The 13,831-nt window shown below is 41.0% G+C and overlaps 2 protein-coding genes across 5 annotated transcripts in view; one reads left to right on the forward strand and one right to left on the reverse strand.

The window, feature by feature from the left end:
- The first annotated feature begins 2,637 nt into the window (after positions 1 to 2,637).
- Positions 2,638 to 8,061, forward strand: rnf223 (ring finger protein 223). Of its 2 annotated transcripts, none has more exons than XM_082520151.1 (2): positions 2,638 to 2,947; positions 6,250 to 8,061. In XM_082520151.1, exon 2 carries the CDS (start codon positions 6,327 to 6,329, stop codon positions 7,032 to 7,034), a length of 708 nt encoding a protein of 235 aa, XP_082376277.1. In that variant the 5' UTR covers positions 2,638 to 2,947; positions 6,250 to 6,326; the 3' UTR covers positions 7,035 to 8,061. The 2 variants fall into 2 exon arrangements, with proteins under 2 accessions (XP_082376277.1, XP_082376276.1); XM_082520150.1 differs by having other exon boundaries at positions 2,639 to 2,947; positions 6,247 to 8,061.
- A 2,144-nt stretch (positions 8,062 to 10,205) lies between these two features.
- Positions 10,206 to 13,831, reverse strand: part of ptpn11b (protein tyrosine phosphatase non-receptor type 11b) — a 36,546-nt gene continuing 32,920 nt past the window's right edge. For all 3 annotated transcript variants that reach the window (XM_082520148.1, XM_082520147.1, XM_082520149.1), the window contains exon 16: positions 10,206 to 12,838. The gene's annotated coding sequence lies outside the window, so the exon portion shown is untranslated. The remainder of the gene's footprint in view (positions 12,839 to 13,831) is intronic.

Consider the following 13,831-nt stretch of genomic DNA (forward strand, 5'->3'; position numbering starts at 1 on the left):
ACTTTAACTGATCAAACACACACATCCACACATGTGCAATAACACTAAGTGCAATAATCTTTTCTGGCATCGTTGTATTTTTACTCAGTTGTATATAGCATTTGTATTCTATTTTTATCTTATTGTATATTTTATTCTATTTTATTCTACTGTATATAGTATTTTATTTTATTCTATTCTGTACAGCTGTGTACTGTATTTATTCTTATTGTATTCTAATTTTTGCTTCATAACTTTTGCACTGTCCACTTCCTGCTGTGACAAAACAAATTTCCCACGTGTGGGACTAATAAAGGTTATCTTATCTTAAGAAACCCTCGGGAGAGCCTGATCATCAGGTTTGCACAAATTCCAGGAGAGATTTTGCCCCACTCATCTCTACAGAAACTCTCAAAATCATGTAGGTTTTTTTGGTGGCACTTGGTAACTCTGAAGTTTCAGCTCCACAGATTTTCTATAGGGCTTTAACTTTGTGTAATGTTTTGGGTCACTGATATGCTGGACATGGCAGCTTCAGTGTTCTGATTGAGGAAAGGTGGCTCTTGTCCAAGATTTTACAATACATGACAACGTCCGTTAACCCCTCAATGCTGTGTAGCTGTCCTGTAACCTTAGCAGAAAAACAGCCCCCAAATAAAATGTTGCCACCTCCATGCTTGACTGTGGGGATGGTCGAGATGATGCCAGAAAACCCCTTTTTTTTAACCTTGTGCTGACCAAAGGACTTTCTTCCAGCCTTCTCAGAATCATTTGCAGGTCCTTGAAACGAGCTTTACAGTCCACTCCCACTCCAGCCTTGTGGAGGTCTACAAGCTTGCTGCTTATGTCCTTTGACAGATCTTTGGCCTGGGAGAAATTGTTTCTGTGGACAAGTGTTTTTTTATGCGTGGATCAGATGGGCACAGAGCCAATCAGTGGGATACAGGGGATCAAGTACTTTTTGTTTTGTTTGTTTTACTTTTCTGGATATTTGGTTGAGAGTCTGTCTCTCTCCATTAAAACAAAACTACCATAAACATTAGGGACAGTTTGTTTCTTTATAAGTAATCGAACTTAAAGAAATGCACAGGGAGCCACTGGAGACAAACGCTGGGGACTGGAGTGACGTCATGCAGTCTGGTAAAACATTAAGACGCCTATGTGCTGCTTTCTGAACTAGATGAAGGACAGAGATTCATGGAAATTTCTCGACAGGAAAGTGGAAAACGAAATTCATGCAAGCTGTAGATGCGAACATTTACAAATCCAGTAGGAGGCACATCTGAGAATCCTCAGTGTTAATTAAAAATAATCATGTCACTTACCGCCAACACTGTGCACATATTCCTACTAAAATGAAACAGCAGGAGATTCTGACCTTGGAGGCATGGCCATAGAGGTTGAGACTATCATATTCATTGTTTGAGTAACTGTCAGTTCAAGAGGACAGACAGTCAACATTGTGTCATTTTATGGCCTGTCTGCACAAACACATTCCCTTCTCACGTGTATCATTTCCCTGCCATCTATCGTGCAACATCATTCACTATAGAATTACACTCTCACTAAATCTTTGGCATGTTTATTATTTGGCCCAATACATGGATTCCAGGAAAGGGAATTAAACAAAAACAACAAAGAAAACATCTGATTGTACACCTTCTCCTTCGTCAAAGGCCGCTCTGCTTAGTGCCAAAGAAATGACTTTGCTGATACGATAGAGCAGTATTTGTGCTTGGGTTACTAAATAACTGAGTCAGTTAGGAAGCTGTTATTGCAGAGACATATTATTGCTAATGGCCAACAGCCATTAGTCATTTCCATAAGATGTAATGAGTAATCAAATAAAACACCCAACACACATCCTTCAAGTCATATAAATGAGCAGTAGCCTCTTCACGGTGGATGCCGTTGTTACTTTTGTGTTTATATCCTGTTAGAGGTGCTGATTGAATATCCTGACAGTCTTTCAAATACAGATTTGAAGAGAAGTCTTTCTAATCTCTGAGCTCTGACCTCCTTAATGGCGATCTCGCCCTCTGAGATCAAACATGATGTCATTTTTGTTTTCTTTTCTTAATGAAGTGTAGCTCGGAAAGTTTTGGAAAATGTATCAGGCTGAATTATAACGGCTTGTAATGTTGACCAGCAGCACTGCAAGTGGAGCGAGAGCCTGTTCGCATATGCAGCGGTGCTCTGGCAGGAAGATATTCCTCTATCACCACCTGTCGCCTTATCAGTGGCTACATGGAAATGAGACATGTATATGTATTGTGTATCTTAAGCACACTGGTTGTGTTAAAAAAAAAAAAAAAAAAAAAAAAAAAAGGCAGTTTCAGTCTGTTTGCATTTATTTATTCTCTGAAAAAGTCAATCCTAAAGGTTTTTGTTTTAAGGGCACAGATTTGAGTGCTGTTGACAAGAAAATGAATGTTGCAGTCACGTCAATAATATATCAGATTGAGTGTGATTAGTGTGCTGTAGGTTATAGGTGTTTGTTTTATGTGTGGAGAGACAGTGAGCACAGGCAGAAAGAGGCATGAAAGAACATAAAAAGACAGGCCAGTAATGTGTACTACTCTCCTTGAAGTTGTGAGGCGTCTTCCTCCTCCCCTTCCTCCTCCTCCCTCCCCGCCTCAAGGCCAAAACTCTGTTGAGGCCATTTACATAGAGGGCTAAAAAGGGGAGCTGACAGAGCCTGACAGGTGACACTGAGGAGGGACAACTCAGAGCTGACTCTCACACAGCGAGCCATTACTCAGCCTCTGAACACGCACCCACTCGAACAAACACCACGGAGGAGGACCTCAACCTGAGCAGAGGCACAATTAACACCCCAAACTCCCTGGTGTGAATTTGGAAGTCAGTTGAATTTGACAGAGAAAAATGCTTTGCCAAGTTCTGAGGGAGTGAGCTGAGCTCGGCCCAACCGCGATCAAGACAGGAGCACATCTTAATCATCTAACAGGTAAACTGAACTTTTGTTCTTCATGCTGTTTTGAGGCAATTTTTTAAACAGTTTGTAGCTCACTGATGTTAAACTAAAAGGCTTTAAATGCTGCACTTTAGTGTTTGCACCCATATTTGATTATTTATTATTACTTATTACCCGTTAAATTGAACAAAATCACACTCCAGGCTGTCTTTGACAAATGAGGCTGTTTTATCTCATCTCCATACTGCTGAGATGCAAAGAGTGGTACCGTCACAACACATGTTCATGATCTCCTGCTGCAGCAGCCACATTTCACCAGTGGCTATCTGTGTATTCAGTTTATCAGATGTCTGCACTACTGCTTCCTGCATTGTCCTTTGCGCGTACACATGCTACCTGCTGAACAGATCTGTTTTTGCCTCGACCTAATCTCACGATCAGTTAAACCGTCTCGAGCCGCCCCTAGTTCAAACTGTCGGCAGGTCGAGTTACATTTACCTTTCAAATGGAGAACAGGTAGTGCGACACTAGAGATGGCAGTTGAGCCTGACACAAAGAAGCGAGGTGGGTGGGTGGGAGGGGGATGGGATAGTAATACACAAATAAGTTGTAAAAGAATTGTGTCAGTGGGATGGGTGAGGAGAAAAAAACATGTGCACCTGGTCAGCAATGTGTGATTGCAAAGGGAAGGTCAAAGCAAAGCACTGCGCAAAGACAATAAAGAGATTTAGTGGTGTTTTGAAGTGTTAAGGGTTGAGCAACGACTGAGTTTGAGTTAATATTTGACCTGATGAACAATATCAGGGGTTTTTTATAGCTTTTCCTCTGAATGAGGGCGTGTAACAGTTTGTAGCTGTAATTTTTTAAAAATCAAGAGAGCAAAGGAGAAAGAAATGGTCTGTGGACGCCAAGTGCAAAACCTTTCCTTTTGTTAGGGGGGAGGTTGTGTTGTTCTCTCTGCAGTGCACCTGCTGTCACTTTCTTTTGCACCAAAACAAGTGAAATGGACTCACAGCGGTTGATATCTCTAGTCTACTAATACTTAAACAGAGCCCACAGGGGCTAATGATAAACTCTGAAGTATTACAATCTTTACACATTAACAGTAGAATATTTACAGGAAATTTCCAGAAGCAATCCCACAGATTCAACTACCAAAACAAGAACAAGAACAACCAAACAAACACAATGTCCCTGTGAGCAGATGTTTCTTTCTAAATGAAGTAAATTTGTAAGGTCAGAGAGTCAGACTATAATCTGTGAAGTGTCCTCAGTGCATTCCTTCTGACCAGCCACCAGACTGAAACCTGTAAAAGTTTAACAAGTTTGTTACCAGATTAACAGACATGGAAACAGAGCAGGAGATGTCACATCCAGCCAATCAGTTTAAATTTAGCTACTTTATTACTGTAGATGCAGGGAGCTTGCGTGGGATCATCAAACGACTTTTCCTCTTTTCGTAAGACCTTGACCTGGCTCAGTGTGCCTTTAAAACACATGAAATACAATAATTAGCCACATATGAACCTTTAAGTAGGTGTTTAAATATTTGCTAAATCCTTACAATGTTCAACGTTTGCTTGTTTTGCGTAAGTGTCATTTTGTGGTTAATCAGCGTTGGTAATATTGAAATGAACTGAATTTTCAGTGTGCTGCATCAGACACTAGTCACTGGGAGTGTTATCTGGAGGTCTTCTACCTCGTACTGCAGTGCCACGGGCGTCCAGTAAAGGGGCACGCCCGACAACTAAACCGCAATTTGAAAGAGAGTGTAATTGATTCAGAATCCGCGGTTAAAGGAGTCTTTAAACTGATAAGACGGGTGTAATTATACCGAGAAATCTGTCCTCATCCTACTGAAGCATTCAGCAGACATGTGGAGGGAGAGAGCTCCCTGTGCAGGAATGTGAAGGGCAGATGGAATGATTAGGTGGAGAACAAGCAGGGACTTTGTGTAGATGGGAGAACTGGGACAAGACCGGCCCTCGGGGCACAGAGAGGAGAACACCTGTGCTGACATCGTTCATCCCTAATCCACAAACACACAGAAACCCTCAAAATGACTGACTTTTAATACCAAAACTACAACATTAGGGTTCTTTCCTAGGAAGATATATAAAGCTTTGAGTTTGAATGGAATAGGGACTTTTATTGTGGATTCATTTTGAGACTCTCCCATTTTTCACACATCAATGAATCGGTTAATATTTCCAGAAGAGTAAAGAAATAATCCATTCGGCTGTTTTAGAGGGTGTTCATCAGATGTTTTAATAAAATATAAAAGAAAGTACAAGATAAAACACAAAAATACAAAAAAAGACAGGTAAAGGATCCAAACAAATTCTATGAGTCACTATTCAGCAGGCAGTTAGACGTGATGTAAAAAAAGGTGACGAAGTTAAAACTTGAAGGAGACAGTATCTGTCGTAAAAGCCAACCAAGATAAGCTCAGCGTGGTGCATGTGAGCTGTGATGACAGGACGTTTTTTAAGAGGAAGTACAAACCAAAAGAAGGCTCTCTGTGTGGAGGCTCTCCAGCCTTCAGTGAAGCCGCTTTATTCCCACCAGTTTTAAACAATTATATCAAAACTGGTTAGATAATGTAGATTCTTTTAATATTCACTGCAGCTGATGAGAGATGCTGTATAATACACTGAACAGTCTTGTAGAGACCCCAGAACAGGAATGGATTCCCAAAACAATCAGGGTGACTCTCAACACGAGTCCTCACGCTTTACATTTCCACAATGAAGACATTCACCCAGCGTGAAAATCTGATAACCCCGTAGGTGTTGACCAGGATGTTCAACAAACAGCGTTCAACAAATAACAATCCTTGGCTTTCATTGCTTACTGAAGACTGACTCATTCACTCCCTCTACATTACAACACTAAACTACACAGTGCGCATCCAGCAGCCGTTAATAAGTTCTATGATTTATAGCAGAACTAAAGGTCTTTGGCTTTTCTTTTTTGAGGCCTGATCAAAATGTTGTCATGACTGGCGCTGTACCTGCAGCACTGCCCACACTGTGTAGGGGCTGGAGGGCTTCTTTTCATTTTGTGGTCACTTAACTGATTTATATCTTTGTGCATGCTGCCTTATCACACAGCATATTTGACCCGTTATGCATCGTTCCCGAAATACTCCTTGACAGGATAAAAACTTTAAACTTTGTAATATTATCAGTGTACCAGTGAGGCTAAGAACACTAAGGATTTATCCAGTATGACTGGATAAATCCTGCCTTGGCTAGGCATGACTGTAAACTGTTGCAATTTCTACAGCATTTTTAAGAACTCTGAATACTAATCTGTGCATTTCACTCCAGCAGGGACTTCAGGACAGACCAAGGCAACAGCCTGAGAGCCCAAAAGGAGAGTTGACAAAGGACGTCAAAGACCTCTAAAGATGGAAGATACCCAGCAGGTTTGGCACGTGACGATACCCTCCCAGGAAGACGCTGGAGAGCTGCAAAAGAAGGTGTCAGTGGCAAACCAGCCCGAGTGCTCCATCTGCTACAACACCTACGACAATGTCTTCAAAACACCCAAGCAGCTGCAGTGCACCCACACCTTCTGCCTGGAGTGCCTTTCCCGCCTCAATGCGCTGTCCAACCACAACAACAAAAACCCCACCTTAGACATCCGTTGCCCCATCTGCCGGCAGGCCACTATTTTGCCAAAGGAAGGACCCCCAGCCCTAGCCACCAGCCGCGAGGTCCTCTGCGAGCTGCCCAGCCACCAGCAGCAGGAGGAGCCGGTGTGGCTGGAGGGGGAGAGGCTGTGCTACAAGAGCAGGCAGAATCATAATAGCTCAGGGGACCCTGAAAGTCCTACGGCCTTCTGCGTCTGCATTGACATTGGGTCCTCCAAGATGGACACTGCTCCCGAGCTTCCACAGCGCCATCTCACTATGGTGGACAGAGTGGCTGACTGCAAGAAGATGATCCTCTTCATTCTGCTCCTTGTGCTGCTTATTGTGGTCGTTTTGTGGCCTCTGCAGTGCGTGTTCAGCACCGGGAATATGCGCTGCTTCAGCGAAAGCACCCACACGACCATCAGTACCACCCCCAACCCCAACATCACCAGTGCCATGTTCAAGAAACTGGTGGGATAAACATTGAAACTACCTGGACTTCACTTGTAAATGCTTAGAATATTGTGAATGATACATTTGTACTGTTGTGTGACATTTTAATTATTATTATTATTATTATTTCCAAATTGTCTTAAAAGTGTATTTTATTATTGCTACACAGAAACAGCTCCTCACATTTTCAATTTGAAAAAGAGCCGCAAAGCTTAAAGCGTCTATGTGCAAACTTTTTTAGACATTTGACTTCAGTGCCTCCCGGTGGCGGTTTAAAAAACTGCAAGCAGGCAAACAGCCCGTAAAGTAACACTGACTGCAGCCATTTTCACCAGTGACATGTTATTATGGTGTTATAGGGCAAAAGAATTCTTGACATAGCTTGTTTTGTTTTTTTTACGTTATAATGAGATGAAATTTCTTGTTCACACAGACAACCATAAACTGTAGATAAAGGATGGACTAGCTTCAGTCTGTAAAGTGAAGCCAACATGGATGCGCCTTAGCCAGCAGGGAGAACTACGTACTTCTCACCTGATTTATTACCTCATTTTTCTAAAGTGGGTGGGTCTTGTCATATCACAGCCACTCATTATGTATATTTAAAACAATAAAAAATAAAACTAAAGGCTTCAATGGTAGACCATGAACCAGCAGCTATGTCCATCTTTTACAGTCTGTGGACACGACTGATTTACAAATAACACCACACAGTGAAGCGAGACCAGCTTCATCTGTGTTTGTTTAGCGGCACAGAGAAGATGAAGAATCTCAGCACTTTAATCTGCACTTGTATTTTGAAATTAGACATGATTTTTGCTTTCTAGCAGGCTCAATGGACTGGAGCGCAGCTGGGTTAATTTATTGTGTCTACTTGTACACAACCAGGAAAGCTCAGAGACACTGGCACATGAAAGTTGAACTTTGCTTTGCAAATGTCCGTCTGGCAGCACGAAGAAGTGTTCCCAGTATGTCAATGAAAAACTATGTGTAAAGTGTGTTTTCTTAAGACCTTTTCTACAAACTTTAAATAAAAAAAACAAACAAAAACTCAGATTATGATTCTGGAAAATAAATCATTTGAACAAAGTTGAATCACAAATTAAGTTTCTAAAGCCTCAAACAGACACAAAGCTACTCACACCCTTTTATGCTAATTAAAACAAAGCATAATCTCATTATCAAGTTAAAAAACAAACCATGCCCTATGTAACCATTAAACCGTCACCATAAAAGCCAGCTCCTCCTTTGTCTGGACAGGAAGCCGTCTTTATTTCTTCCTGGATTCTGTGTGACATGACGGAAAAAGTTAGGTTGTGGGGGCTTTCCAGAGCTCACACGTGGCATATGGATGATAAGAGCATTATGTTGATTCGAGCTTCATTTAGAGGAAGCCATAAAAGGAGAATTTCCTCAAGTACCAGCTGAAGCTGCCGGTAAATGTGGTTAAACAATAAATCCAGGCGAAAGAGAAAGGTGCTGAATCACGGCCTCGAAGCAGTTTCCCCTAAATAGAAAAAGGAAGTCAAAATAAATACTTCTTAATAAGTTCTTGTTAGTTGGAAATAAACTTCTCTACATTTAAATTGATCATTTCCTATAAAGAAGCCTTTTAGAAATGCCTGCCTCCAATAAAGCAGATTTGAACGGCCAATTTTCTTGTGACAGGCAGCAAAAGAAAACTAGCTTGTTGAAATTCAGCTAGGAAAGCACTAATTTCACACTCATCGCCTGTTTTATTTGCTCTGGAGTTCTAAAGCATATTTTCTTTAAGCCACTTCAACCATGAAACACTGGTGTTTTTTCAGTCTTTCCTGCCTTGCTTTTAGTACGAGCAGGTTGGTGATCAGTACTGTGCTGTAAAGCTTTTACCAAATGAAATGACAAATGGAGTGACTAAGCATAGAAAGGTATGAGCTTGTCATTAGCACAGCCCATGATTCAGTAGCTTGTAGAACCACCTTTAGCAGCAATAAAAGTTAAAGTAATGATTTTCTGTAAGACTTTATCAAACTCTCACATCACTGTGGAGGATTTTTAGCCCACTCTCTTCTTTACAACATTGCTTCACTTCATTGAGATTTGCGGGCATTCGTTTAGGTACAGCATAAATGTTCCACCCAAAGATGAGGTCTGAACTCTGACGGGTAATTGTAGCACGATGATTCTTTTCTTTTTCAGACAGTCTGTAGCAGATTTGCTACAGTGGGATCATTCTCCTTTTGCATGACCCAGTTTGAGCAAAGCTTTAGCTGTCAGACAGATGGCGTCATATTTGACTTGAATACTTTGGTATACAGAGAAATTCATAGTTGACTCAAAGACTGCAAGGAGCCAAAGTCCTGTGGTTGCAAAACCCAGATTATCACCTCTCCACCACCATGGTTGACAGCTGGTGTGAGGTGTTTGTGCTCATGGGCTGTGTTTTTGTTAAACATAGCACTGTGCATTAAACATCTTCACTTTGGTCTCATATGTCCTGTTCCTGAAGTCTTGTGGTTTGCTAAGATCCAGCTTTGCAAACCTAAACTACTGTACTGTGCACAGGAGAAAGGAGGCCTTCTCCCAGCAACTTTTTCATAGTTCCAAAGTTTTGTGCTATCATAAACTTTAACATCAACTCAGGCCTGAAACGTAGCGCTCATGTCTTTGGTCGTGGTTTCTCTTAGAACTGCATGGTTTGACCTCAGTCTGAATTTGCTCAAACGTCCACTCCAAGACAGACTGGCACCTGCCCCAAATGTTTTTTCCACTTATAAATAATCCCAGTCTGGAACGTTGGAAGTTTGAGTTTTTGGAAGTAGCTACATATTCCTTCCCAACAGCAGTTGCTTCTTTCCTTTATGCAGAGATGCTCACATTTCTGGATAATCAGTAAATCAAATGCCTTTGATTAGCAGCACCTAGCTGCTACATTACCCTCTTCACTTCTTTGAAAGCAGCAAGTCCTTAGTTTTTCCACACACTGCTGCACTTTGGCTTATTTTTGTAAATAATTAAGCAGCTGTAATGAGTCTCACACACTCACACACTCACACCTGAGACTGTATTTAAATGATATGAAGACCTTGGTAAAGACCCGATTATTTTTATGAAACGTACCGATATGACATGACTGTAGAATGAAAGATTCTCTCTCCTTTGAAGTAACAAACTAAAAGAACATAAAATCAAATGAAAACATTTAACCTTATATAGTGCCATCATAGATTTTTATTAAACTATGATAAATCATTTTGTTGCTCTGACAGATCATCGTGTCAGCCGTTGTAGTCTATACAGCAAAAAACAAGGCGTCTGGGTGGAGCCAGTGCAAGAAAAAGAGCAAAAGGGAAAAGCTTCCACTGAACGACACTACTCATTTCGGGTTTACTGCAATCAGAGGAACAGGGGGATGAAAAAACAAAAACTAACAAAACAAACAAACAAACAAAAAACCTCCGAAATGCACACACATTGAACTCATGTTCAAGTAAGTGTAAGATGACGAGCAGAGTGAAAATACCACATTACTTCTGCAAAGCTCTGTGTGCGCTGGTACAACTCAGAGCCTGAATTTTATCATTGGTAAAATTACAGATTTACAAAAAAGTCAAGGTACAAAAAAAGCAAGAACAAATAAAAATCAAAAACTATACAATCTGAAACAAAAAACAAAAGATAAACACTGATGGCAAAAATTTAGTGCACTACAAAAAAAAAACAAAAAAGCTGACGAACATCCACACAGCCTGAGGTTCAGCAGTTTCACACTTTCAAGTACTGATGTTTCACCAAATCATAAACACAATCTGACCAATAGAGGCAGAAGAAAAATACAAGAAAGAAAGAAAAAAATTATCCCAGCGCAGGACGAAGAAAACAAACCAACAAGTCTCATTCATTGGACATAAATCACAGTTCATGAAGAGAAAAACAAAAACAGGAGGATTCACACGCCATCAGTGCTCGAATTCAAGGGACGAACAAGTGGTGCAGCATTTTCTTCACCCACAGACGTCCTGTGGGCCTTCACCGACATTCATGTAAAACAGAGCTTTTATTCACATAAGAGTCAACCATTTAAAGAAAGAAGAACTTGATTGTGCTTGGCTGCATCATAAATTGTGTTCATTTCAAAAATAACATTAAATCACAAGCTGCACCTGCGGGAGTCCAGCTGTAAAGACGAACGGTGTGAACGAGTGCCACGCAGTCACGCTTTTATTTTGATGCTTGAATAGGAAAAAAGTGGACTGAACATATTACCAAGGGTACGTTCCACCGGTCAGACATTCAGTAGTTTGTTGGGGGGTTTTTATATAAAAAAAAGAAAAGAAAAAAAAAAAAGGGGGGTTTTCAGGACATTGAGTGACTACGGTTTAAACCATCTAGGACAGACTTCCAACATTTCTACGCTTCTATTTGCACAGGATATTTTGGTGCTGCTTCTTGAGGCTAAAAGTAGCCAACAAGCTGCTGCACAGCGGCACTGCTGTCTTCCTTATCACATCAGTGACGTCAGCTTACTCTCTCTGCTATCATCAAGCCTGGATTACGGCCATCTTCTAAATTACTTTTTGGAGACAAATCTATTCTTCAATCTCGGGGTGATTACAGTGGGCCAGATGGCCATCTGCCTCACTGTAATCGCCCCCCTTTCCCTTGTCTCCTTGTGACAATCTACCCCCTGACAGATGTTGAACAGCATCAGACCCGCTGATTAACAAGGACGACCAGTCAAACTAAGCTGCGAGACGGCGGTCGGCTGAGCACGACTCCGACCGTCCATTCAGGAATCCTTTCCACCCAGTTTTCTGTCAAATATGGACTTCAAATATCTAAGAATGATTTCTTACACCACAGCGCATCTTTATAAATATATATTTAAATAAACATCAAAACATAACCATTATACCAACATCAGTAAAAGAAAAAAAAAATGACTTCATGGACAGAACAGCCCTAGTTTTCATGAATGACTGTTCTTTAACTGGAGGTCATGTTCACGTTCATAGACAGTCGGGGCAGACGGGTTTTGTCCCGACAGCGAAAACAAATCACCTCCAAAATTGTCAAAGAACAGTGGATTGCATTTGCAGCTAGTGAGATTATATATATATAACTCCTTCACAATACAAAACTTTGATAATCAGTCATATCTAAATAAAATTTATTCACTTTCACAACTTAAAAAGACAACTTCATTAAAGATTCAAAGGAGGGAGGGGACTTGCTTGCCCGTCTTGTGACTGGGGTCATGAAGCAGGTTATGCAACTGCCCTTGCCATCACTCAGCGGCCACATTAATAACCACCACAGCTGGACAGACAGAACACAGCAAAAACGGTCTTAGAATCCAATTTAGACGACAAGCAGCCAAGACTGAGAAAGAGATAACCGAGTGAGTCGGGGCAGCGTGCGGACAAACGGCTTAGTTTTGACCTCTTCCCTTAGTCCCACACAGCTACGTTCACTTGAGGCCAGGCCGGGCTCCACATTTAATATCTGTCACCCTAAGAGAAAACTGTTTTTCGCCCTCATGTAGACTTGCAGAGTAACAGTGGGTTTGGGTTGGCTAGATTACAGACACATCCTGTGACAAGGCACTTGTGCTGGTTAAGAAAGGGAGAAGCATTAGCACAGGAGGGAAGAAAAAGGGCAAGTGGAAGTGGGGGGCCTGAGTAAGAGCACTATGCTGTGGACTCCACAGAAGTCCGGACAGACAGAAGTCCAGCAGGACGGTGGCAGCAGACACATCAGCCCGCCACTTTCGGTCCACGCCAAGATCCAGCGATGTGGAGTGTACCGAGTGTGGAGCCCCCCCCACCCTCCCAAGGGATTTTCAGGAGCTGAGAAAGTGAAAGAAACACAGACATGTAGACCAAGTACGGTTTGGATTTTACATTTCATGACTTGATGCTCGAATCAGATCGAAATTATAAAATAAATATAATGACGCTGTTCTCAAGCATCACTGAAGTTACACAAACATGTCCTCAGTCTTTCTGGCAGGGATCTTATTTACTCATTTATTATTAATTAGATTTTTATAACTTCACTCAGGACATTTTGATATTTAGGAATTTATTGATCCATCATGCTGCTCTTCAACATTCCCTGTTGAGTGCTGCACATCAAGCAGCAATAGGTGCAGGTTTAAGTGCACCCATTACTTACTTAATACTTTCTACATACAATCATATACGCCTCCAACCACACGCTCGTAAACACTGATGCACAGCTAAAAATTTGAAACTACCCATGAAAATGAAATCTTTTCCATATTTGTATCAAAGTTTGAGCCAAGAAAGACGGAGAGAGGCTGAGGAGAATGGTAGTTAGTCTTTTATGTTATGCATTTTAAAAAATATCTGACAGAAGTCCTCCAGAAACAACACGCCACATTCAATTAATGCATTTTAAATACATTCAACTGTAATCAATGCTGTATTCAGAATACGTTTTGTGCCTGTGACCCCAGAATCAAAGTCATGATTCATTCCCTGTAACACTGCTGGGTTCCTTGTCTTGGTGCTTATATTAGTCACCATGACAGAAAAGAATGACAGTGTGAGAACTGAGGTTCATTATAATTTGAAATTAAATTCAGTCTTTTGTTGCTCTTAAAAAAAAAAAAGAAAAAAAAAAAAAAAAAGAAGGGAGCACTGGTATTCTTTAAAGCCAACTCAGCTTCTCCTGGCTAACCTATAATTTAAAACTGAAAAAAATATAGGAAAAGTACCTTTCTGCTTACACATGGAAAATTAATTCAACACTGGAAGAAACAGAACTTTCCGCCATCAGCGGAAGAACACCTTGAGCTTTGATTTTAGGGGAAACAT

This window comes from Aulonocara stuartgranti (assembly GCF_965226115.1).
Source record: "Aulonocara stuartgranti genome assembly, chromosome: 20".
NCBI lineage: Eukaryota > Metazoa > Chordata > Actinopteri > Cichliformes > Cichlidae > Aulonocara > Aulonocara stuartgranti.